Here is a 27,933-nt window from a genome sequence, read left to right as displayed (position 1 = left end):
TCATTATAATAAAATAGAGCTTTTACTGCTGTTTATTTCCCAAATGGAAAGCTCTCATGCAACACTGATCACATTCACAGAGACAGGAGTTAAAGGAAATACACTCCAATAGGGAGAGAGCCCTCAATGAAAACCAGAAATACATTGTAACCTTTCTCAACTATAATTAAGTTTTAGAAAATGGACAGGAGATCTGTATCACCATGTCTAAAACCCCGATGGGATCCGAAAACATCCACACTTGGACAAACACGTAAACTCACTCTCCCTTGCTCTATTTCAAATAAAAAAATAAATAAAAATGTGGCTGTACTGCAATTAAGATAGCATTTAGTTCTGTAGATAAATTATTTTTGAGTAATTTGTCACATTAACTCATAGAGATAGGCTAATGATATCAGACAGAGCCTTAACAATCATAATTCTGAAAACCGTTTTTCTGATTATGTTTGAAAGACCACCAGAATCTTCAAAGAATGTTTTCTAGTAAGTTAGAGATTGTGTAAGACACACAACCAAGTGTGTGTGTATGTGTGTGTGTGTGTGTGTGTGTCAGATGTTTTGTTAGTACACTGATTGCAACAGATGAGAGCACGTTGTTTCCCTGATGCAGCTGGCTCAACAGCTAAATTTGCTGACATTTAATTAGCTTGGCTTGCTATTAAGAAAGCCCAGCCCTGTCTGCCTATTTGATAACTATTTCTTGTTAACTGAAAATCTATATAGGCACATACAGTATTTACTTACAGAGACAGATCTGATGTGTACCTCATTTGTTTCATTCAGCTTTTTAGTGAGATCTGATATTTTGATTTTTAATCTATTTACAGCATCTCAGTAAGGCTACATTCACAAGTTTGTGTTTTATCATGCTGCTTGCTGTATCTTTGGTAGCATTTCCAACAAGCCGTACCTCCCTTATAAATAGTGACACATGTAAAATGCATCTGAACATTTTTTTCGTCATTAAGTGGTAGATTTGAAATAATGTACATTATTGTATATTTTTACTTGACTCAAAAGATATTAAAATAAACATGATAGCAACACTAAAAACATGGTAGGCACACCAACTCCACTGGATGATAAAGATGTAAACTCCCTGTGCAGTGTTAGCCCCTGATCAGGTCCTCTTGGACGAAATGCGCTGGATAGAGCTACATGCACTGACAATACATGCTGCTTCTTCATTTGGGGATACAGCATTTATATTTGTTTCTGGGCTTTTAATATAGTTTTTACAAAATAGTAAAAAATTGTATCACACTATTGGAGTATTTTTTTTTTCTTTCTAGCTGAACTGCAGGAATTCAGCCACTTTGTAAAAAGTGAAGGCACACTATAAGTTAAGTCCAAGGAGGTGCATGACATCCTCTGGACTCTTGTTATTTACATTTGCAGATTATAACTACATCACAAACTGCCTTAAAGAAGAACTTTTGGGATGGTGATAAAATCTGCAGATTAGTCCTGTGTAATTACATAAGCAACCCGACTAATGTGATTTTGAATAAAACTGCACACTTTGTATGAAAAACACGTCTTTAAAAAGCTCTGATGTCCTCTCTTTTCACAGAATCTTTATTACTGGGCTCTTGCAGGAGGTATATTTTGATGCGGTGATATCACTTCCTGTTATTGCTTGTTATTGCCTCTTAGGACTACAAATATCATCATGCCTTGAGATTTGGAGTCTGAATGGGTAGGACTGTGGGAATGGAATGGATCAGACTCCTCGCTGCACAGTAAGTGGATCAGACTGGAAATCTGAGACTCTGGGATCCGCCCACTGCAGCAATGTATTCACATCTCAGACTCCTGGTCTGATCATCCCACTGTGCAACATAAATTGACAGACAAGGTGTCTGATCCATCTCATTCATGCCCACAGTCCCACCCACAGTGCTACCCATTCACATCACTGCTCACATTACTAATAACTACAGTCTACATGGGTGGGGCTGTGGGTGTAAATGAGATGGTTCAGACTCCTGGCCTGTCAATCTATGCTGCACAGTGGGCAAATCAGACTGGGAGTCTGATACTCTTCAATCCACCCACTGCAGCGAGCAGTGATGTAATCGCATCACTGCTCACTTACTGAGGACTACAGAAGGGAATGTACAAGACCAGTGGCCAAGGTGATAGAGGACACAACGGCCATCGATCTTATGAACAGTATGTAAGGGGAGGAGAGGGCTCATCACAGCACAAACCAGGCTGGATTTCTGACTTGCCCTGTGCATTATAACTACAAAAGTTATTTAAAAGTATGGACGCACATATATATATTTGTGCTCAAAGGTTTGCATACCTTTTAGAGAATTGGTAATATACAGTATGTACCATTTTTAAAGAAAATATGAGTGAGAGGATAAAACACATTTATTTCTTATGGGAGTCCTGTAGGTCATAACAGAATTGCACAATCATAAAACATGGCATCAATGACAGCATGCAGTCTTTTGTAATAGGTGCCTATGAGGCCCCGAATTCATGCAGGTGATATAACTTCCCATTCATCTTGGCAAAATGCCTCCAAGTCTTTGGTTCTCTTGTATGAACTGCATGTTTGAGATCTCTCCAGAGTGGCTTGATGATATTCATGGTCATAAGACTGTGATGTCCCTCCAGAATCTTCAACTTTTCTTGCTGTAACCACTGGAGGGTCAACTTGGCCTTGTGCTTAGAGTCATTATCATGCTGGAAAGTCCAAGAACACCCCATGCTCAGATTTTTGTGCAGAAGAATGCAATTTTCTGCCAGTGTTTTCTGATAACATGCCTCTTTCATTTTGCCATTCATTTTCACAAGATCCCCATGCCTTTACAGCTTACACATTTCAAACAAATATCAGTGTGCCACCACCATGTTTCACATTGGGAATGGTATTCTTGCTGCTATAAGCCTTCTTGACCCCTTTCCAAACTTAGCCCTTATAGTTGTGACCATAAAGCTCTATTTTGGACTCTGCACTACAGATTACAGTGTACCAGAAGCTGTGAAGCAAGTCAAGGTGTTGTCAAGTATATTGTAACTGGGCTTTTTTGTGGCATTGGTGCAGTAAAGGTTTCTTTCTGGCAACTCGACCATGTAGCTTATTTTTGTTCAGATATCATCGTGTTGTGTTCCTTGTAGCAACCACACCATCTTGTTCCAGAGTAGCCCATATTTCTCCTGAGGTTACCTGTGGGTTTTTGTTTCTATCCCGAACAATTCTTCTGGCAGTTGTCGCTGCAATCTTTCTTGGTTTACCTGACCTTGGCTTGGTATCAAGAGATCCTGGAATTTTCCACTTCTTAATAAGTGATTTAAACAGTACTGACTGGCATATTCAAGGCTTTGGATATAATTTTATATCCTTTTCCATCTTTATAAAGTTCCATTACCTTTTTACACAGGTCTTTTCTGCCCCTCATGGCTCAGTATCTAGCCTTCTCAGTGCTTCCAAGTGAGAGCTAACAAACTCTTTGACTATTCATACACATATACTAATTGCAATTTAAAATTAACCTTTAATTTCTATTTTAACCTGTGTGTGTGTGTCACCTTGTGTGCCTGTACCAAGGCCAAACATTCCAGGTCATGCAAACTTTTGATTAGGGCCATTTGGGTGATTTCTGCTATCATTATGATTTAAAAAAAGGGGCCATGCAAACTATTTGATAATAAAATGGCTTCATGTGATCACTATCCTTAAATAAAAGACAAAATAATTTCTGCCCTGAGTTCTGCTTTAACTTTATTGGCTTCTGCGCTCACTTATCTACACAATACAGCAGTTTCAACCTTTTGTTTTATAATCCTAAACATCCCCAGACCACATGCAGTACTCTACAAAACTTATTTTGGCTTCAGGCAGACACCTGTCCATTAATTTCATATCACCTGGAAGTATGAAAGTATTTGAGTATTATGAGGGTGTGGATTTTCTGATTTATTGCTGGAGAACCTGTCTGTTGGGATTTTAAGAATCAAGGCTGACATGAAAAATACTGATTTTAGCTCTGAATAGTCACAAGCAGATCAGGAAATAATACATAGCCGTATTGCAACAGGGAAAGGTGGAAGGGAGCTGCAGCTGTCATCTTTTGTGGGAAGTATCGGTGTGACAACAGTGCACATTGTTGTATATTTGTTATTTGAGTTTTATTTTGGCTGAGTTAATTTTGCCTTTAGACTGTACTTAAACACCATACAAGATGCCTTGTTAGTGTGTTTTCTTCCATTTTTATTAATTTGTCATTTCCTGAGCATTTGCCAGTATAAATAAAGCAGCACTGTATAATGAGACATTTCAGTTTTTGGAGAAGTTTTTATTCTCCAGTTGTCTTCCATGAATAGTGATATTTGGGTCTTAAAAATAAAAACCTGTCTAGTGTAGTAGTCTCCTTATAGTTAGATGTCTATATCTTTCTCTCTTCAGCAGTCTTATTTAGTTGGCGTTGTCTTTTAAACCACCTGCATCTAAACAGTATAATTAGGGTGGGTGAAAATAAATAGGGCATGGAATATATACTTTTGGCCACTTGCAAAGATTCCTGATATTTTGAAGTTTTACCTTTTGAACATTTTATAAGAATATTCATATCCACAATGTTGCCTTAAGGGATTAAGCTTGGCATATGCAAACCAATTTCTGCATGTATGTTGATTGTGGTTCTGCTCTGGAGCGAGAAAGCGCGCCAACAATAACAGTGTGGTTACTTTGTCATCTGGTTGAATTTACCAAGACATAGGAAGAAAACTCCTCCGCTTATAATACGATTCAGCGTTTCCCAAAACCAGAGCATCAGTCTGTGTAGCATCATAACATCTACCAGAATCTGAACATTTCAAGGTCACTTGCCCATTTCTTACAGCTTTATATGGGCTGAACACAGTGTTAAAGGCAGTTACATTGAGTGAAATATTAAACTGTTGGACTGATTGGCCTTTCCATCTAAAATAGTAAAATGAATACATTTTTAATGGGTAGGTATCCAAATTCATTACAGACTTTACAGTTCAATTTAAGCAGTATATAATAGCACTCTACTGGTTTTTACAAGTCACCCATGAGAGCTTTATTTGGACTTGGCCTCATATAATCACTTTGCTGCCAGTACTTCTGTGATTTTTATTTCCTATAGTAATGATAGGTTTAAAATATATTGTTGAAATAAGAGTTCCAGGCTTACACAGCTAGTGTTTATTTAATTGTTAATGTACCCAGTTCACGACTAAAATCAGTGCTAGTCAAGAGGCTAAAGTCTGCTAACCTAAATACATCTTGCTTTCTGTGGAAGGTTACATAGGTGAAAGGATGTTAAAAATGTAATGTTTTACTTGTATTTAATGTAACCAGACATTAATATCCTTGTGTACCAAATAAAAAAAGCAACATTACTGGTACTTTTTTAGTGCCACTCACACAATTATCAATGACTAACATTAAAATAATTTTCACTGAACATTTTTATTCTGTGGTTAGACAAATTGCAATTTATCATTCTTTTTTTACAACCATAGGTGCCTTGTCCTCTGGACTAAAGAGGAGAGGGGGGCCATCCAACTTGTTGTTGGTCCTCAGTTCAGGAGCCTGCATCTCTGATGGTATTGGGGTGCATTAGTGCATATGGAATGGGCAGCTTGCACATCTGGAAAGGCGCCATCAATGCTGAAAGTTTTATATCCGAGTTTTAGAGCAATGTATGTTCCCATCCAATGTCTTCTTCATGGAAGACTTTGCATATTTCTTCAGGACAATGTTAAACCGCATAGCTTACTAGTGGAAGAGTTTGGGTGCTTAAATGGCCTGCCTGCAATCCAGACCTTTTACCTGGTGAAAATATTTGGCCAATGCTGAAATGAAAAATATGACAAAGACCCAGGACTGTTGAGCTGTTAGAATTCTGTATCAGGCAAGTCAAAATACAAGAATATTGTGGAATGGGACTTTTTTTAGGCACAACATTTTACATGAAAACACTTTTTTAATTGCAATAAACAATCATTAAAATATTAGTTTTGGTACAAAAAATAGCATTATTACATATAAAACATTACAGCAACAGAATACGAAATCATTTTAACAGCACGGCGCATCATATCCCAAGACAATAGTTCATTGTAGCTTAATGCGTTTTCCTTCTCCTCTGGTGCATTATGGCAGTTATGCTGCAACTTTGTTTGAAGTACACATACCAAGCATACAAGGAGTATGGCCTCCTAGAAGTTTGTGTATAATAATATTTGGAAATCTGGTTATGGATTATATTGGCCTGGATGGTGCAGGTCTTATTCTATGCTGTGTGCTAGAGACCTTTGGAGGTAAGAATTATTACCTGAGATAAAAGCCACTGGATCCCTTGTTTCTATGTGAGGATACCCACACATTATAGTGGCAGTCCTTCTTTTATTCAGGACTATGAGGATGTTGTCTCCAGGGCATACTTGATGTTCTCTTTTTTGGACCATTTTGAGAAGTTTTTTTTTGTTTGCCGACTACTGAAAGGGAATTATTGTACTTAATAGGAATGTTTTGTGCATAAACGTATTGATTGTTCCTGAAGAAGTGGACTTAGTCCAAAAAAAGCGTAGGGCCACAAAGACCCATCGTCTTTGGACACGATGCACTGTATTATTAAAATGATTTTGTATTCTGGTGTTGTAATATTTTGTAATGTAGTCATGATATTTTTTGTAAGAAAACTAATATTGTAATGTTTATTACAATACAAAATATGTTGTGCCCCAAAAGTCCCATTCCATAATATTCTTGTATGTTGACATTTCTATAGGGATGTGGCACTTTTTTCCTTAAGAATTTTAGTGCTATATCTGGCAAGAATAGGATACCATTCATCTCCCGAAACTCCAGCAACTGGTCTCAGTTTCCAGATGTTTTCCAGAGTGGTCTTAAAAAGAAGAGGGGATGCTACATCGTGGTAAACATGTCTCTTTCCCAACATTATTGAGACATGTTGCTGCCGTCACTTTTAAAATTACCTTATTTTTTTTGTAAAATGATACATTTCCTCAGTTTAAACATTTGATATGTATACTATATCTGTTGAGAAAAAATATGGGTTTATATGATTTGCAAATCAATGCATTCTGTTTTTATGTAGCTTTTACTCCAACTTTTTTGTAATTGGGGTGTACCCAAAAATTGTGCAATAAAACTTATTTAAAAATTTAAAATGTATGTGATACAAGCATATAGCAATGGTTTTAAACCTAGGATAACATTGAATGTTCCACATAAATATGCAGTGTTTACAGTGCTGTGAAAGTATTTGCCCTCTTTCTGATTTTTTTTTTCTGTTATATCACACTTAAAATGATGCAGTTCACCAAACAAATTTTAATGTTACTCAAAGATAACCCAAGTAAATACAAGATGCAGCTTTTAAATGATGATTTCATTTATTAAAGGAAAAAGCTGTCCAAACCTGCCTGGCCCTGCATGAAAACATAACCCCCCCCCCTTTTCCCAGATCATAAATGAACTGTAATTAACCTAATTTTTTGAGAAAGTGGAGTTAAATTTCAGTTGTCATGCACAGGGCTGATTACTGCAGGACCTGTTGAATCAAGAAATCACTTAAATAGAAGTTTTCTGAAAAAAGTGAAGCACGCTAACAGATCTAAAAAAGCAACATATCTGGCCATGGTCTAAAGAAATTCAAGAACAGATGAGAAAGTAATTGACATATATCAGTATGGAAAGGGTTACAAAGCCATTTCTAAGGCTTTGAGACTGCAGCAAGCCACGGGGAGAGTCATTATCTGCAAATAGGGGAAAACTTGGAACAGTAGTGAACCTTCCCAGGAAGACAGTTTGAACTATATTTTCAGATGAGATTGGTGATGTAGCAGTAGGTATAGTGAATGGCTTTGCATGTTGTATTATGAATATTATTAGTTGAGAGAGCTGAACCTAGTGGAGGAATTGGCAGAGAGGAGTGGTAGATACTGAGCAATAAGATGGATGATCCTGGCCACAGCTTTCATGATTAAAGAGGTAAGAGTCTGTGTAGAGATAGGCCAGCAAGAAGGGAGTTGCAGTAGTTGAGGCAAGAGATAATAAGGGAGTAAATTAGTAGCTTGGTTGTTTCATTGGTGAAGAACAGGCGAGTTTTTAAAATGTTACGGCAGTCAAGGCAGCTAGATTTGGCCTGTGTTAGGTTGAGAATAAGTGTTAGAGCTCGGATTTACCCCTAGCACCCTGGCTACCGGCTGATAGATGTGCTATTGATCTGGATGGAAAAGTTAGGGTAGGGGACATAGGATAAGAGGGAGGAAAAATAATGAGCTCAGTTTTAGAAAGGTTGAATAAGTGGTGTGACATCCAAACTTTCAATTTGTAAGCTAGATGCATTAAGAGACTAGAGGGGTGAGCTAAATAGAGAAATAGAATTTGGGTGTTGTCGACGGTGATTTTTTAGTACTGCATGTGTAAAAGGAGAAAACATGGGAAAATGTGCATGTATTCCAGAGACGTACTAAATATGTTTGGTTGTTTTTTTTTTTCATAATTATTTTGCCTTGACATGCACTTTGAGAGAATTTGCCGAGACGATCTGTAGACATAAGCTGTACGTATTGTGTATGTGAAGACAAGGTTGGATTTTTTGCTTATTTGCCTTGTTACTATGGACTGGCATATTGTGAAATATGTAGGTAAATCTTCAGTTATTGGTCTTGGTTGCATTTCAGCTCTCATTGTTATTCTTGACAAATAATCTTTAATGTGCCTGAATGCACAGCTGGCCCTGCGTGATGTTGGTTTTCTTTTTGTGGTGGCTTGGTTCAGCAAAAGCCACATTTCCATAGTCAGAGTGAAGAAAAAGGATCATGGTAATTCACATTAATAACATTCTGCGCTTATTAGTAGTTAAATGTCATGCAAAGGGAACATGGTACAAGAAATATGATAATTTTGTTATTTTTTTATTCTAGTTTAGCCCACAGCCTGTGGGTTATAGATTGTAAAATAGTAACACCTACCTACTACTTCCTGTGAATTCTATAAACTTTCCCATGATTGGCATTCTTAGCCCCCTTATTTCCGTTATATGCACATTGCATACTGAACAATACCTCCCTTTAATGGTGGGCTCTCAAAGTAGATGGTGGACAAAAATTTGCTAGAAAAATGAATAGATAATGGAAAACATTGTATACATTATATTGCCAAATGTATTGGGACTCCTGCCTTTACACATACATGAACTTTAATGGCATCCCAGTCTTAGTCCATAGGGTTCAATATTGAGTTGGCCCACCCTTGGCAGCTATAACCTCTTCAACTCTCCTTGGAAGGCTGTCCACAAGGTTTAGGAGTTTGTCTATGGAAATGTTTGACCATTCTTCCAGAAGCGCATTTGTAAGGTCAGTTACTGATGTTGGACAAGAAGGCCTGTCTCACAGTCTCTGCTCTAATTCATCCCAAAGGTATTCTATCTGGTTGACATCAGGACTCTGTGCAGGCCAGTTATGTTCCTCTACTCCATACTCGATCATCCATATTTATGGACCTTGCTTTGTACACTGGTGCGCGTTCAGGAAGGGGCCATCTTCTAACTGTTCCCACAAAGTTGGGAGCATGAAGTTGTCCAAAATGTATTGGTATGCTGACGCCTTAAGAGTTCCCTTCACTGGAACTTAGGGGTCAAGCCCAACCCCTGAAAACCAACCCCACACCATAATCCCCCCCTCCACCAAACTTTACACTTGGCACAATGCAGTCAGGCAAGAACCATTCACCTGGCAACCACCAAACCCAGTCACATCCATTGGATTGCCAGACAGAGAAGCATGATTTGGCACTTCAGAGAACACATCTCCACTGCTTTAGAGTCCAGTGGCGGCGTGCTTTACACCACTGCATCCGACGCTTTGCATTGCACTTGGTGATGTAAGGCTTGGATGCGGCAGTCGGCCATGGGAAACTCTATGTACTGTTGTGCTAATCTGAATGCCACACGGAGTTTGGAGATCTTTAGCTATTGACTTTGCAGACAGTTGGTGACTTCTGTGCAATGTGCACTTCAGCATGCGCTGGCCCTGCTCTGTCATTTTACGTGGCCTACCACTTCATGGCTGAGTTGCTGTTCCCAGTTGCTTCCAGTTAGTTATAATACCACTGACAGTTGACCATAGAATATTTAGTAGCAAGGAAATTTCACTGATGGACATATTGCACAGTATCACACTTTGAATTCACTGAGCTCTTGAGAGCGACCCATTCTTTCACAAATGTTTGCAGAATCAGTCTGCATGCCCAGGTGCTTAATTTTATACACCTGCGGCCATGGAGGTAATTGGAACACCTGAATCCAATGATTTGGAGGGGTGTCCCAATACTTTTGGCAATAAAGTGTATATTTTTGTTTTATTTATTGTTATATGTATTTCCTACTTGTCTCACTTCTGTATATCATTACTACCTAGCAAAATTGGCTTTTTGGCTATTGGCTAGAGCAGCTTAAAGTGATATTAAAGGTTTTTTTGTTTGCTTTTTTTTTTTAAACCTGTTATACTTACCTGCTATGTGCAATGGTTTTGCACAGAGCAGCAACGATTCTCCTTTTTTAGAGTTCCCCGCCAGTGCTCCAGGCACCTCCCTCCTGCCTAGTGCCCCCGTAGCAAGCGACATGCTGGGGGGCATCAGAGTAGGCTCCTTCCCAAGCTGCTGCTCTGTGTCTCTATTCACACATGGAGCATGGTTCGCCCCACCCCTATTCTCTCTCCATTAGCTCACTGGCTGTGATTGACAGTAGCAAGAGCCAATGGCTACCACTGCTGTCTAAGCCATTGAGAAGACAGAGATCCAGTAGAGCCGATGCTGTCATGCACATTGTTAGATTGAGATGGGACTCGGGTAAGTTTTAGGGGGCTGCTGCACACAGAAAGCTTTGTACCTTGAGCCTTTACAAAACCTTTAAAGTTACCTGGCAGCAAAGGGCCACTTGTATGTAAAACATACCTGCAAAAAGAAAGCTAGATATACTTTTACTATTCTTTTTAACAGCCCCTTTCCTGAATAGATGCTACTTAACTGCTTACTGCTATGCAAGTGTTTGCCTTGTTGAATGGATTGCATACCTACTCTCCCTGCTGAGGTTGATACTGACAGTTTGTATTTCTTGTAGTGATGTATGAGCTGGTGTGAAAAGCCACAGTGAGTGATTCAAATATATGTTATTCACACATTTGGAAGTGTGTGAACATATGCAGAGGATGGTGGTCAGTCAAGTGGCGGCTTTTCGAGAAATTGGCAGCTGGACAGGCAAATGTATGCAGTCTCCTTATGCAGTACTGATCTTGTGCTGACAGGGTCACTTTATCACATCGATGCAACGATGTTATGCAATTTATTGTACTTTTTACATTTTTGTCCATTCATTTTAGTGGGCCTTTAGCGCACATCATTGTGTCCAAAAACCTGCATGAACAACTTTTTAAAACACACTTCAATACAGTACAGGTTTCTGAACATTAATAGTGTTTCTTTTCCCTGCAGGGGTGCTCCCATGTGATAGTAAGAGGGGCACAGAAGACGCTTATCTGACTGATAAAGATAATACAAGTGTGTCATGACATTTTCTTTTAAAAGTGTATTGTGAAGTACAAGTTCACTCTCATTATACAGATGTAGTTTTTCTTTGAATGCAGGATACATCTACAGATAAAGTGATTTCCCCCCGCCCCCACAATGTTTGGTTGGAAATAAAGATTGTGAACCCTTTTGAAGATAGCCATAAACTGTTCTCAGGGCTAGGTTTGTCTTTTGTTTTGGGAATTACAGTCTATAACATAGGGCTTTTGTGCAGTAAATAAAAGTGTATTACTATAGATTTATCTGTCAGCTTTCTTGCCTGCTGACTTTTAAATCTTTTGTTATTTGTACCTTCTCATCATTCTTCTATGTGCTGATCAATATTTTCTCAGGTTGGTGAACCTGTGTCTTGAAGTACTTTGAAAAAAAATCCAAAAACAGAATTTAAAAAAAATCAAACCTTTTGATATGGCAAGGGAAAATGTAAGCATAACATATTATTCAAAGGGATAAAAGTCAGTGTTGTGCGTTCCTTCAGATTTCGTGTCTAGTTATTGTCAGGATTTTATAAGTGGAGTTCCCTCAAAATAGTATATGTTTTCCCATTCTAGGTGATACGAAGGCTACGAGAAAGAGGTGAACCTATTCGACTTTTTGGGGAAACTGATTATGATACCTTCCAGCGCTTGAGGAAGATTGAAATTCTCGCTCCAGAAGTGAACAAGGTACTGTTTCGTTTTTTTGTATATAATTTTTCATGCCAGCACTTCCAGTAATATTGAATTAATAAATTGTTATATGGACTAATGATGTTTTGATTTGATTCACCTTTATTGACTTGCACAGCATTCTTTGTTATGTATTATTTTAATTTTTTGTTCATTCATGTATTACTTTAATGCATTTCTCTTTTGGTTATATACATTATGTTCCGAATTAAAAAAAATTTTAATTTAAGAGCACTAAAACCTTTTGGAAAGTGGATCTTTAAAGTCAAGGCGATTGCTATAAAGTCAAGGCGATTGCTAAATTAATAGTATTAGCAAGACTGAAGCATAAAATAAGGATATCCAATCAAATTCCCCATTTTTTCTTTCCTTTCACCAAATTGTCAGTTTTTAGAAAGATGTTTGAATTTTAAGTAACCTGTAGACAAGAAAAATGCAGAAGCTGCCAATGCTAACCTACTTTTATCAATACTAGTTGTCTGGCTGTCTCTGTGTTCAGTGCTTTGAATTACTGACCTTATCTGGATCTCCCGATCAGCCAGCATATACCATGTTGAAGCCCTAAAAAGTAATTGAGCTATTGGAACAACATCACAGCTGGCATTTTCAGAAAGAGTGGTGAAGGATGCCAGCCTCAACATTCTCTTACTACAGGTTTCCTTTAAAGACTAATGTTATTTAAAAGTGGAAACCCTCTTCAATCAAAGTATAGTAATGAAAGGCATGTTAAATGGTAAGAACCAACACTGGGGAAGCTGGAGCTGCTCACATTTCTATAGCTGTAGAAAAAATTGGATCAAAGTATAAATTATTTTTCAACAACATGGTATGAAGGTGATCTTTGTGGTTTTGTAATGCTAGATGAGTAGCTGCATCTTGTCAGTCTCTCAGACAGGACCATAGACGCAGCATTTGTCATAAGCATTAGAAATGTTCTGTTAATATTATGCAGGTAGTGTATTTTTGGAATTCTGGAGGGCATACAGTGTAGGAAATAAGTATTTGATCCCCTGCTGATTTTGAATATTTGCCCACTTACAAAGAAATGATCAGTCTAAAAATCGAATGATAGGTGTATTGTAACACTGAGAGTCAGAATAACAACAAAAAATTCAAGAGAAATGCATGTCTAACAAATTATGCACTGATTTGCATGTTCATGAGGGAAATAAGTATTTGATCCCCTTCACAAAACATGACTTAGTACTTGGTGGCAAATCCTTTGTTGGCAATCGCAGAAGTCAGGCGTTTCCTGTAGTTGGCCACCAGGTTTGCACACATCTCAGGAGGGATTTTGGCCCACTCCTCTTGGTAGATCCTCTCCAAGTCATTAAGGTTAGGTGGCTGACGTTTGGCAACTCGGTGCCAGTACTTTTTGTATAATACGCTTCACTTGCTTGTGCTATGTAGAATATTTAGTAATAGCCCTGGTGGTGTCATCCTTTTTAACCTGACAATGGGTGAACAGAAGAACATCCGCCTCTGTTTGGAAAAGTGCATCACTGGAGCAATTTCATCTGGTCCCCAAACACTGGCTATAGGGAATAGCCTACCATTCGAATTTTAGACTGATCATTTCTTTGTGAATGGGCAAACATTCATAAATCAGCAGGAGATCAAATACTTCTTTCCTTCACTGTATATCTGCTTATAAAATCATTTTTGCTCTAGCCAGTTCTGGCAGAGCATTTCAGAATTATTATTTGGTGGCAACTACTAGACTCAAGTGAGCTTAATTTTATCCATGAACAATTGACGCAATGAAGCAATTAAACCTGGGCTGTATGGTATATGCAGACACTGACTTTAGTTTATAGTGCTTTACACATTTTTTTTTTTTAATTGGTCCATGACTATGATCAGCAGTCTCCCTATTAAATGGAGAAGCTCATGAGGTGACAAGGAGTAGATCTGACCTCAGCCTGACAGGCTTGTTACTGTTAAATGCCCTATATTTTGGGGTGGGAATTGCTATAGTTACATGGAAGCACCTCTGGGTGCCTGTGATTTATACCTACTGACATATATGCTATAAACACCAGAGGGTGCTGTTTTCTCACTTTTTATCATCCGTTTTCTAAATATGACAACTCAGTGTATTTAGCACTAAACTCATTTAAATGTTTATTGTTGAGCAGTGCCTAAATTGTTTCTCTTGTGTGGATCTTGTGTGCTAGGGCTTACGAAATGACTTAAAGGCTGCTCTGGATAAGATCGATCAGCAGTATCTTAATGAGATTGTAGCTGGTCAAGAACAGACAGAAGAAGATACACAGAATGACCTGAAAGTCCATGAGGAAAATACCACAATTGAGGAGCTGGAGGTGTGTATTATACTCTGCATTGCAATCAATACATTTACATAATGTTAATTCTCAACATTTGATCCATCCCCTCCTTTAAAGTTGGTGTTGAAAAGTAATGATCATAGGGAGCCATGATGCTTATTCCTCTTAAAAAAAATTATTGGTTGTTGGGCTCTGTTATATCTACCGACCAAGCACAGAGAGCAGTGGTGTGCAGTAATACATAATTGCCAGCCATGTTTAGAGCTTCTAAAGTCTGAATTACTTCTATTGATAAAAATGCAATCTCTGGCTACTTAAAGTGATTGTAAAGGCTGATTTTTTTTTTTTTACCTTCATGCATACTATGCATGAAGGTAAAAGACCATCTATGTGCTGCTCAATACCCACAGTCCCCCCAATACTCACCTGAGGACCCTCTCAATCCAGAGGTGTGCACGGGAGCCTTGGCTATCCCAGGAATCCCTCTCCTCTTTGGCTGAGACAGCAGTGGGAGCTATTGGCTCTCCCTTCTGTCAGTCACAGCCACTGCGCCTATGAGGAGAGAGCGGGGATGGAGCCAAGCCACGGCACTGTGTCTTATGGGTGCATAGAGCAGGGATCAGGAGTGAGCATGCAATAGTGCCCCCATAGGAAGCCGCTTGTTGGGGGCACTGGTCAAGGAAGAGAAGTCAGTAGTGCCGACAGGGAACCCGAGAAGAAGAGGATCGGGGCTGCTCTGTGCAAAACACTGCACAGAGCAGGTAAGTAAGATATGTTTGTTATTTTTATTTTTAAAAAAGCAGAACCTTTTATTATTCCTTTTGATAACCCCACAGGATCTCATTTGCCCTGACTCTGCTAAAATGTTACTGAATTTGTCTACTCTTATCTTAGCAATAGTTAGCTAATAAATTATTGCTTTGTACTAGATGCTATAGGTTTCATAATGTCACTGCATCTGCTTTATGTCGGCAATTACTATGTCTTTGAACACTAATCCAGTTTATACTCGAGGATGGACAAATAACATTTGTAAGCCTGGCTAGAGCCACTAAACAGAAAAGTGTTCTGTGAACCATATAAAATAATAGAAATGCATTCTGCATCAGAAAGCTTAGCCTCCTAATTCAAGACCTGCTATGAACAGTTCTACAACCTCAATCTGCAACCTCTGATTCCCTCAGCCTTTTCCCAGAGGCAAGTGAAAATCTTCATGTTTCTGTTGAAATACAACCACCTGACATTATTCACCCCAAGGTCCTCACTCATCTTTAACTGGACCTAAGCATTCCGCTGGTTTGGACAGGTAGCCATTTTTAAAAATAAATGACCTACCACAAGCACAATAAAGATTGGATCCATATAGAACAACTATTCTCTGAACCTCAGATCAAATATGCACCATGGATTAGGAAACATTACCTCTGCCCTAGCGCTGTCACCCACCCAACCATAAGAACAACTTTAAAGCCTATCTCTGGGGAAAACAAATTCCTTTCTGAGAGGGGGGTCCCCCTGCACTGCAAGGGTTAAATGTCTAGGTACTGGAAAAAGCAGTTTTATCTACCTGATAACCCACTCCACCAGCAGACAGCACTCTCCTATTTCTACCTACTCTCCGACTTGTGGACTGTCCTTTTAGCATCCTCACATCCTAAGCAGGGCTATGGGGTCTGCATGCAATTGATTACACCAGAGGGAATGCTACAGCTGGAGCATAGGGAAAAGGAGATTGTAGGTGTTGGTCTTACAGCATGGGGGTAGAATGTGGAAGTGGGGACTAGATACGAAAAGTGCTTTTTCTGGTACCCTAGGCATAAACAAGCATTTAACCCTACAGTGTAGGCGCAGCCCCACTGCAAGGCAGGATTTTTGCTTTCCCCAGAATTCAACTTTAAAGACCTTTCACACCACCCGTAGAAGACATGGAATTTCTAGTACAGATGTAGCCCAACAATTCTCAATGATGAATGGGAACACATAAATACATGCTTAAAGGATCTGTTGATGTTAACTTTTAAGAAACAGATTGCAGATTCCATTTGCCCCATTCTACCCCTGTACTGCTCCACCATATCTCCCAAAAGATACTCAACAACTGTTGGAGATGTCCTAGAGGTTCGTTGCACCTTCTTGCATATCTGGTGGTCCTGTTCCTAGATTTAACTAGTCTGGTCAGCAATGCACACTCCTATTGCTGATATCACTGCTTGCACCTTACGTTTTGCACCCAGCGCAAATCTTTATCCATTGTACTGACCATCATGTAGAGCAGATCAAATGCTCTACTAATACTCCCACCCACCAACCACACAAGAATTGTTCCCATGTATCAGCTTTTTAGCTTAAATGGATGAACTGTTTCTCATATGTCAGGACAATTTGTCCCTAAATCTGTACACCTGGACCAGTTATCTCCTGTTTACATACACTCCTACATATGCAAATCTTCTACAGCCTATGGGTACATACTGTATATTCCTCTTCCACGTAGTGATGTCCATACCTACAAGACTTTCTTGTCCGTTCAGCATGCAGATTTAATACAACAGGATTTTGAGGTTGTGCTGCAGGGATCCCCTGGGCCTGCATTTATTTTAGCATCTGCCTACCATCCCCCTCCCTTTATTTTCCTTTTACTGTCCCTTCAATCCTTTCTTTTTACCTTCCCTCCTAGATTCCCAAATACCCAAGCTCTCTTTTGGTATCCAGGCAGTCTTGCCCATTTAGATACATTAGATAGTAAAACTGCAACAGGGGGAGACCTTTATTGCTGTTTATTGTTACCCAATGGCTGTTGTTTCAAGATTGCTCTCTGCCATCTCAGTGATATCATATATTAATTATAAAGTATTCTTCCATGCTGGAAATTGTTGATTGACTTTTTAAATCATCAGATGAAAAGACTTTGATGCTTTTCTGTTCTAAACCCCCCCCCCCCCACTTCCTCGCCACCACCCACTTAATATTTTACCTGTCTGCTATTGCACTACTAAGCTTTCCTTTTGTAAAATCTCTGATTATACCATAATATCTTTTTTTTGTCTAAAGTTTCTAATAAAAATTACTTGAAAAGAAAATCCAAAGCCTGGTATGTTTAAAAAGTTAGGTACTGGTTGTATTTTAGGCATGTTGGCTTCCTGTCTCATGACATTTATTCATGTGCTGTTTTACTGATCTTTTTCCTATTCCATGTAAATGTATGCAGTCAAATTAGGTACACCATACCAAGACTGATGTAGCTTCTTGCGTACATACCTTTACAGGGTTGATGTTGCTCTGATGCTTTTTTTGGGTGACAATTGCTATTCACTACACCTCTTGTTTTAGCTGAAACAGATGTTTAATTTTTATGAGGACTAACCCCTTCCAAGAACCATTACATCAGTAAAGTTCCATATTCGTCTCTTCTCTTGATTCATGATGGTCTCTGGACTGTTTTATGGATGATTACACAGAGGTGAAATAAGGCCCTGCTGAGGAAACTGACTGCCAACAATGATATTAGGACACATTATCTTTAACTTATTTCTCACCCAAATATTGGAACAGAATATGGAGATTTCTCCCATAAAAGTTCATACATACACTTTGCTGTTCACAGCTTTGTTGCCATTTAGGATGTTGAATGACTTCTGTACTGGAGAATTGCTGAGGAGTGTTTTTCTTATGTATTCTAAAGACTGAAGATATTGATATAATGGTTTTGTGTAATGGCATAAGACATGTAGATTTCCCCTAAATACATAAGAGGAAGCATATTCCAAGAGTCTCTATAAAGTTGTAAACAGTGAAAGTAAACATTAAATTAGATATATTTTTCCAGTGGTCTCTAAAGAAGAAATTCTATCTGTAAATTTAAAGCTTAAGGCTCTATGCTTAAGCTAAAAAAAATGCTGGATAAAAAACACAGGTGAGAGCATTTTTTTTGGAAGCGTTTAGGGGCATTAGCATTTTTACAGTACAGTGTAAGGGGAAAAAAGCTGTTATGAGCATTTAGGAGTGTTCAGCATTTTTTTCTGTTGGAAAATTGCTCCCCAAAAAGAGTTGTTTTTTTTGCTTCTTTAAGCTGAAGCTTGAAAAATGCTTTTAGCCTACAATAGTGTGCATAGACACATAGGATAACACTATTTGCTTCTAGGCGTAGAAAAAAATGCTCATAACTAGCTGCTGGAAGCTTAAAAATAACTAAGTGTGCAATGCAGCCTAAATGCAGCTCAAACTGGGTGATTTGTTCTTTAAAACGTTAAGAAAAATTGTATTTCCCATAGTGGCCTGTTCATTTATTTTCTTCAGTTTAACTCTCTTGTTTGAAAAATAAATGAATTAAACTGGATTCTGAACATTAGGAAAGTTAAATGTATGTAAAGCTTAAAGTGAAACTATGTATGACACATGCAAATGAAGGGATGGACACTGCTCAACCTACACCAGTGTTGAGGAATGGCCTCAGCTGCTGTTCTCGCCACACCCTCTGATGAGTTTCACCCCACCCAACGGGGGGCTTGGTCACAGAGGTGGACGGGGCAAACCACTTCAGAGGGTGTGGCCAGATTGGCAGCTGAGTCCATTCCTCAACATAGGACTCCTGGGGTTGGTTGAGCAGTGTCCATCCCTTCATTTGTATAGGCTGACACTGGAATCACTCAAACTCATGCACCCCTCTTCTCACTTCCTGGTGGGGCGATCCTTTTCCTTCCATCCAAAACTTGGAGTGGCACCATAAGGTATACTTTTTTACTATGTATGACACATGATTACATGTATGAGGGAGTCTATCACTAACATTAAAGTAGTATTATTACCTACTTTTTAGTAAAAAAAAATATGTATCAGCACTGGACATTGCTTACAATAAATGCCATGTGTTCCTTGTGCTGCTGACTCCTGCTATAGTTGAAATATTCTTCCTCTGATCCTCCCCAGCCCTGCTACGAGACCTGTCGTGTGCATTCATCAAGAGTGCCAACTATGCCCACTCTTTCCGCTCACGTTCTTTAATCATAGAGTCTGTGCTATAGCTTTTCATGAAAAATTATAAGTGGAGGAGGCAGACCTTTCTTTTATTGATCACATTGCATTAATAGGAGCTATAGTGCAACTTCTGTTTATTGAGAATCCAGACAGTACACACTTCTTGTCTTAAGCTGGCTACACATTATACAATTTTCTTATTCGATTTCCTTTAGATTTGCCTTCAACTATGTAGTGCAAGGGCCGGCCTGATAGCATGCAAATTGAAAGCATTTAAGTTTGACCTCATATTATATGGTTTTGGTAAATCTAAAGGAAAATTGTACAAAAAAATTGTATAATGTATGGCCAGCCTTAGAGTGTATCCACTCTAATGAATAGAGGATAAGACATGTTCAGACAGCAGCATTGCCAGTCTGGAAAGAGGGTAGCGATAGAAGCACTAACAAATTAAATCGAACTATCATTTTTTAAAGCATTTACAGCAGCATTTTTTTTTCCTTTTGGGATACAAGTTTTACCTAAACTTTTGTAGTTTTGAAAATAGCTGGGAATAGTAAAGTTTGTGATCAGTTTTTAATTCTGTTCATGTAACATCTGTGAGATTTGCCTTTACTTCCCATAGAAGACACAGCAGAAAGTTAGAGAAGATCTCCAACATGAGGGAATATTCAGTTGTCGCCAGAACAGGTTTACCTGGTGGGACATTTTTCCTTCTCCTTCTCAGAAATAGATTTCCTATCACGCTCTGTACCAGAGAAAATGGTGACTAGAATAGAGGGGTTAAGTCTCAACAGGGGGGACACAGACAGCAAAAATATACAGAAGGAGGTTCTAACCCTTCCAAAGTGTATTGAAAACTAAAAAAAAAGTTGTGACTTTACAAATAAACAATGTATAAAATGTGGACTGTGTTGTAACTAATAATACCAATGTTGCCAGGAATAAGACATACTTCAGTTTAAGATTGAATGCACTAGTTTCAAGCTTTCCCCTTTTTTTCTGTCCTTGTTTCACTGTAAAAAAGGCATTTAAATCCACAAGGGTATCTTTTTTTTTTATTTTAACACACCTCTGAAGACATTCTGCTCTGAGTGAAAGGTTTAAACCCTTCCAGAAGGCGTCAGGCTTCTCACAGTGGAGAACTGCACATATTTTATACAAACATCTGGAAAGTGGGATTTGAATGACGTCCAGAATAGCTACAACAGGTGTTTGAAATGAATAGTGCTTTAACTACATTATGCGATGGGAAGCAGTCTTTGTATCAGCTGGAACTAATTTTGATATTTAACTCTTTTAGCACGTCTCTGCATTAGTACAGAAAACCCAGTCTCTTACCTTCACCAAAATGGCAGATTTATTGTATAGCATTTTGGTTTACTGCTGTAAAAATATTAATTGTTGTCTTTGTGATGCAGGCTTTGGGAGAGTGTCTTGGACAAGGAAATGACAACAAAGATATGGATATCATTAATAAAGTCTTAAAGGTAAATATAGCTAGAGGATGTCTGCCTGATCATGCGTGATTGACTTTTTATTAAAGGCTTACTCATTAGAGTATGAATGTGATATATGATACTCAGCTGTGCAGACTGCTTCTTACAACTCAAATTTGGACAGGTGTGTGTAGGAGAGCCCACACTTTGCAGTTATAATAAGTTTCTGACTTCAGAACTGCTCGTTGGCATATGCTATTTGCCAGAACTAAGGCTGGCCATACATTATACAATTATCTGCAGATTTTTGGTTTAGATTTACCAAAAACCATATAATAGGAGGACAAACCTAAACAACACTTTCAGTTGTATCCAATTAGGCAGGCCCTTGCACTACATAGTTGAAGGTAAATCTAAAGGAAATTGGGCAGAAAATCTGCAGATAATTGTATAATGTATGGCCAGCCTAATAGGTGCTTTCCTTTTCCTGCATCCTTATATTATTAAGTGACAGCTGACATGGCTGACTCTTGTTTAGCTTGGCATGTTGGGATGATGTTCATAGGGGCTCAACTGAGCAGGTGTCACTGATCTTTTTAAAGTGTAGTCCAATTGTAGTGCAGTCCTTATTCTGCTCAATGAATATATGATTTAGTTTTATTACTTGAAAAATGTTATGGGACTTTAAAGGTAATCATATTCTCACATAATCCTAACTGACACCCTCCCATAGTCCTAGTAGAAATGCTGTCTGCTCGCAAGCCTGCAAGGAGGTAGCGTTCCCAAAAAAAAAAAAACTGTGTGTGGGGAGGGGGTAGCTATACTTTGAAATAAATAAATAACTGACACTACCAGGGGGGTGCTTACTACAGAATGTATAGGGAATATACTTTACTAAACTGAAAAAATCAATGATGTTTACATTTCTCTGTAAACACTGCTGATGTGTATTTTCTTTACCTTTTTATTAGCTCAATAAAATTATTTTAGTATTACCTACTCATCTCAGATTTTTTGGATACCTCCAAACTTATATTCTTGTTTTTAGGTTCAGTATCTTCTAGCTGTGTGATTTTTTTTTTTCTTTCACTTAAAATATGATTGCATGCTTTCAGTTGCCCTCTAGATGGTGATGTGGAGTAAACAGAATCCTTGTTTAGTTCCTTCTAGGTGTTTGGGCAAAGGAGTTGAATGCAAGAGAGGACTATGTAAAACGCAGTGTGCATGGTAAACTGGCAAGTGCCACACAGAAGCAAACGGAATCATACTTGAAACCACTTTTTAGAAAATTGCGCAAAAAGGTGAGGAATAAAATGTTGGAGTTGTTCTGCCCAATAATACCTTCTCATGGTTTACGCTACCATTTCAAACAAACATTATTATTTACACTTTTTTTTGTAATGTTGCTCAGTAAATTACAGAAGGATTTGACAGGTTTGATTGAGATGGAAGAGCTGGGTCACAAGGTAAAGAAAAAAAAGTGTGTGTGTGTGTGTGTGTGTGTGTATATATATATATATGTATGTATGTGTGTGTGTGTGTGTATATGTATATTTGTGTATATATATATATATACACACACACACACATACATATACACATATATAATGGGTCGCTTTCAGGAATCCAATGACTTCAAGCAAGATACCATGTTAGGTTGCCTCCTGTACAATAGGTCCATCCATGAAATTTCCTTGCCACTAAATATTCCACGGTCAACTGTTAGTGGTTTTATACAAGTGGAAGCAACTGGGAACAACAGCAACTCAGCCACGAAATGGTAAACCATGTAAAATGACAGAGCAGGTCAGAACATGCTGAAGCGCGCAGTGCGCAGAAGTCACCAACTGTCTGCAGAGTCAATAACTAAAGACCTCCAAACTCCATGTGGCCTTCAGTTTCAATGGCTGTGCAGCTGCATCTAAGCCTTACATCACCAGGTACAATGCAAAGAGTCGGTTTGACGGTTGCCAGGAGAATGGTACTTGCCTGACTGCATTGTGCCAAGTGTAAAGTTTGGCGGAGGAGGGATTATGGTGTGGGGTTGTTTTTCAGGGGTTGATCTTGGCCCCATTACTTCCAGTGAAGGGAACGCTTAAGGCGTCAGCATACCAAGACATTTTGGACAATTTCATGCTCCCAACTTTGTGGGAACAGTTTGGGGATGGCCCCTTCCAGTTCCAACATGACTGCACACCACTGCACAAAGTAAGGTCCATAAAGACATGGATGAGCGAGTTTGGGGTGGAGGAACGTAACTGGCCTGCACAGAGTCCTGACATCAACCCGACAGAACACCTTTGGAATGAATTAGAATATCTTGTCCGACATCAGTGCCTGACCTCACAAATGTGCTTCTGGAAGAATGGTCAAACATTCCCATAGACACACTCCTAAACCTTGTGGACAGCCTTCCCAAAAGAGTTGAAGCTTTTATAGCTGCAAAGGTTGGGCCAACTCAATATTGAACCCTATTGAATAAGACTGGGATGCCATTAAGGTTCATGTGCGTGTAAAGGCAGGCGTCACAAGACTTTTGACAATATAGTGTGTGTGTATTTGTGTATTTTTTTTTTATCAGAGTATAGAATCAAGTCAGTTAAACTCCAGGGATATTGATATGGTAAGATAAGTTGCAGAGGGGGTTGTTAAAGTTGTTAATAAGAATGAATTTAACAACAGGTGCACTAGATGGGCAACAATGAGATGACCCCCAAAACAGGAATAATTTTACAGGTAGAGGCTACTGACATTTTTTCCCTACTCATCTTTTCTGACTATTTTTCACTAGTTTTGCAATTGGATAGGGTCAGTGTCATTACTGGTAGCATGAAGCAATACCTGGACCCTACAGAGGTTGCACAGGCAGTCCAACTCCTCCAGGATGACACATCAATACATTCCATTGCCAGAAGGTTTGCTGGACAGGGCTGCAGAAGGTCCTTAACTCATCAGTAGGACCGGTATCTGCGCCTTTGTGCAAGGAGGAACAGGATGAGCACTGCCCTATAAAATGACCTCCAGCAGGCTACTAGTGTGAATGTCTATACCCAACAATCAGAAATAGACTTCATGAATGTGGCCTGAGTTCTTGACGTCCTCTAGTGGTCCCTGAGCTCACTACCTGGCACCATAGAGCTCGATTGACATTTGCCATTGAACACCATAATTGGCAGGCCCGCCACTGGCACCGTGTGCTTTTCACAGATGAGAGCAGGTTCACCCTGAGCACTAGTGACAGACTTGAAAGGGTCTGGAGACGCCGTGGATAACATTATGCTGCCTGTAACATCGTTCAACATGACTGTTTTGGTGGTGGATCAGTGATGGTCTGGGGAGGCATATCCATGGAGGGATGCACAGACCTCTACAGGCTAGACAATGGCACCCTGACTTCCATTAGGTATCGGGATGAAATCCTTGGACCCATTGTCAGACCCTACGCTGGAGCAGTGGGTCCTGGGTTCCTCCTGGTGCACAACAATGCCCGACCTTATGTGTCAAGAATATGCAGGCAGTTCCTGGAGGATGAAGGAATTGATACCAATGAATGGCCCCCATGCTGTCCTGACCTAAATCCAACAGAACACCTCTGGGATATCATCATATTTCGGTCCATCCGCTGCCACCAGGTTGCACCTCAGACTGTCCAGGAGCTCAGTGATTCCCTGGTCCAGATCTGGGAGGAAATACCCCAGGACACCATCTGCCATCTCAATGGGAGCATGCCACGATGTTGTCAGGTATACATACAAGCATGTGGGGCCATACAAACTACTGAGTACCATTTTGAGTTGCTGCAATGAAATTTCAGCAAAATGGACTAGCCTGCTGTATAATCTTTCCACTTTCATTTACGGGGTGGCTTTGAATTCAGTCCTCTGTAGCTTGATAATTTTCATTTCCATCAAACAATATGATATCCTTATGTTCCTAACACATCATCCAGTCCATATCAGTATAGATATCCAGCATGATATTTTTCCCCAATGATATCTAATGTGTTTTCAAAGTATCCCTTTAATTTTTTTGAGCAGTGTATATGCTGATGCACACAATTATGCAAGTACTGTTCTCCCTCTTGATCACTGTTTAAAGCCCATCTAAAGCCTCATTTGTGTATAAAACCCCTGCAGGTTACAAAATGCTTTTCTTGGTAATCTGTCTGTCACTAGACATTTGCCAGAGCAATAAAGCACTCCCGCAGTTCTCCATTCTTCTGAGAATTCACCAGTAAGGTGTCAGAAATTGTTGACACCACAGACTACTAAGCATTTTCAGAAAGAAGTCAGCAGTGGCAGCCTCAGCATTGCTCTTATTGCAGGGCTTCTTTAGTCTAATTAGAAGACAGACCAGCACAGGTTGATGGATTTGTATTAGCTGGTTGTGTGCTATCTTGTTATCTTACAAATGTTTTCGTACTGACAGCTTTTATCATTATGGAATTAGTATTATTATACAAGATTTATATAGCGCCAACAGTTTGCGCAGCGCTTTACAAAATGACACCACTTTACACCTGCATTTTCATTCTTCAGCTTCCCCCAGTATAACTTGATGTTTATATTTCAGGTAATCTTTCTTTTTAACACTGATTGAAGTAAAGCTTGAAGATCACTGGCAGTCAGAGTCCAGCTTTTCCACCTTTAGCCTGGGTTCACACTAACGCGGTGCGAAATTCACAGCGTTTTCTGTGTGAATTCCGTACCGCATCACAATCACACCCCGTTCATGCGAACCACTGTGGGTGTGTATGTTAACACCAAGAAATTGGTCCGCAAAACGCATTGCGATGTGCAGAACCGGATCGCATAGGTGTGAATACCCATGCAATCGGATTCTAGTGCGGACCAAAAAAAAGGGTCCTGCACCTTTTTGATGCGGTGCGATTTGAGCCATGCAAAATGTGTGTCTCCAGTCGCACCGCACACAATTCGCATGTGATTTGCACGGTTCCTGTGCGAATCACATGTGGTATACCATACCGCACAAGTGTGAACCCACACTTAAGGGTGGTTTACAAGGCGCAATTCATTGTGCTGACAGAAGGTGAAACTCAGCAGAGATGTTGATAGCTGTGCTATGTAGACCACTTCACCTGTTTAAATATATTTTTCTTAGTATCTACTGTATTGTGTGTTTCTTTATCTACATGTCAAACATCAAAATTAATTTATTATTTTCATTAGTATTATTACTAATGTGCAGTATATACACTAGGGTTATAAAAATGTACTATGGGGATTGCACATTTTCCATATAGGTAGCGTGTGTAGTCATTCAGCACCAGAGGGGTTAATCGTATCTAAATGATGACTCCAATTCTATGTAGCTAGGATTGTTTTCGGTTTTAGGATGTGCAGTACCAAAGCCAAAGGAATGATATTAATTGAAAATATATAATGCTCAGTGAAAGGGAATGAATCATTTGAAGGTGATTTCCACAGGAAACTAGTTTTTGGCAACTAGCAGGTATTTTATCGGGAAACAATTTCTGTGCAGGTAGAAGCATGTATCTAGTGTGTTGGCAGCGGGTATTAAAACTTATTTGGAGCTAAAACTCAAACACAAAGTTAATTGTGTCATAATCTGTTAGGTTTATGCCTGCATTACTACTTCAATAAAGGTATCTAAAGACATTTGGGGGAAGATTTACTAAAATTGGTGCAGCTGTGCAAACCAATCTGTTTCTAACTTCAGCCTGTTCATTTAAGCTTTGGCAATAAAATCTGGAAGCTCATTGGTTACTATGCACAGCTGCACTAGTTTTTATGTGTATCAGTTTTAGGACACCTTGCCATTTGAGTTCATCACTAGATCTCTTCAATTTGTTTTTGATAATAGCAGATGCCTCTGGTCAACTTGGCCTGTAAACATTCAGCCAGGGCCTTGCCATCTCTTGTGCACTTCCTATAATCAACATAAATTGTTCACTTTTTCCATTCGTATGGATGGTCTTTGGTTTTCATGGCATGTTGGGCCTTGCAGTTGCAGGCAGCTGCACAGCCTAGAATTGCTGATCACTAATTTGACTTGTTGTTCCCCTGTAACAACATCAGCTGCACAGTTATCTATGCATGCTCGTACAATGCAACTATGTGGAGCTGTGTGATGGCCTATTAGAAAAGTATTGCTATTGTCCAACAGCTGTTAAATGTCTATAGCAGATTTTGAGATGCTATTATACAGAAGGATCTATTTTTTCCTTTTCAATATAGTGTGGAAGTGTTATCCCTTTATTTAGTTTGATGACCACTGTACCTCAGAATATGATGGGAAATCCAAAATGTAATGTCCTCAGAACAGAAATAGATGGGGAACCCACTTTACAAGTCTGATTACCTGTTTATTACCAGTGCTTCATAGATGGGTAGGGCTTATCTCCACAGCTGGAAACTGTGCTGTAGTGTTGGCTTGATTAACCAAGGAACAGAACAGTCCAGGATAAAAGGGAACCAAGCCTTTTATATTCTGTATTATTTATGTATCCATTGTTGAAACAAGCGGGCAAAAAATTAGAGAAAGATGAGCAATCCTGACCACATATGATGCGATGGCTCTTATCTGATAATGAATCAGCAAACTGAAAATGCATACAATATTTATTTTTAATTGTATGCAATTTATTTTCTTTCAACACAGAACCTTCCTGCGGATATAAAAGAATCAATAACAGATATAATAAAATACATGTTACAAAGAGAATACGTAAAGGTAAGTGGTGTGCTTTGACTTCATTGTCTGTGTTGGTTAACAGCAGCATAGTAATGTAGCAACATATCAGTATCTCTCCTTACTTGAGCTGTATTAGCAAAAAATTGTATAGACCCAATATGTTGTAGACCCAAATGTGAAAGAAAGAACTGTTACTGTTTTTTTTACTGCAGTGATATTTGACTGCTCATCATGCAGCATTTGGAGCCTTTTTAATTGCTCTTTCAGACAGGTGTGATATA

General features: G+C 39.1%; 1 protein-coding gene across 4 annotated transcripts in view; it reads left to right on the top strand.

Annotated features, from left to right (window-relative positions):
- Positions 1 to 27,933, top strand: part of PRPF18 (pre-mRNA processing factor 18) — a 56,422-nt gene that overhangs the window by 17,016 nt on the left and 11,473 nt on the right. For 2 of the 4 annotated variants that reach the window (XM_089686120.1, XM_089686121.1), the window contains 5 exons: positions 12,160 to 12,273; positions 14,454 to 14,600; positions 20,960 to 21,028; positions 22,138 to 22,278; positions 27,620 to 27,691. In XM_089686120.1, the coding sequence (XP_089542246.1) occupies positions 12,160 to 12,273; positions 14,454 to 14,600; positions 20,960 to 21,028; positions 22,138 to 22,278; positions 27,620 to 27,691 (543 nt within the window). The remainder of the gene's footprint in view (positions 1 to 12,159; positions 12,274 to 14,453; positions 14,601 to 20,959; positions 21,029 to 22,137; positions 22,279 to 27,619; positions 27,692 to 27,933) is intronic. The other 2 variants (XM_089686131.1, XM_089686125.1) reach the window with 1 other exon arrangement.

This window comes from Staurois parvus, unplaced genomic scaffold, assembly GCF_062004578.1.
Source record: "Staurois parvus isolate SC_StPar_1 unplaced genomic scaffold, SC_StPar_1.0 ptg000019l, whole genome shotgun sequence".
Lineage (NCBI taxonomy): Eukaryota > Metazoa > Chordata > Amphibia > Anura > Ranidae > Staurois > Staurois parvus.
Note: the sequence above shows the minus strand (reverse complement) of the source record. Positions and strands in the feature narration are given on the sequence as shown.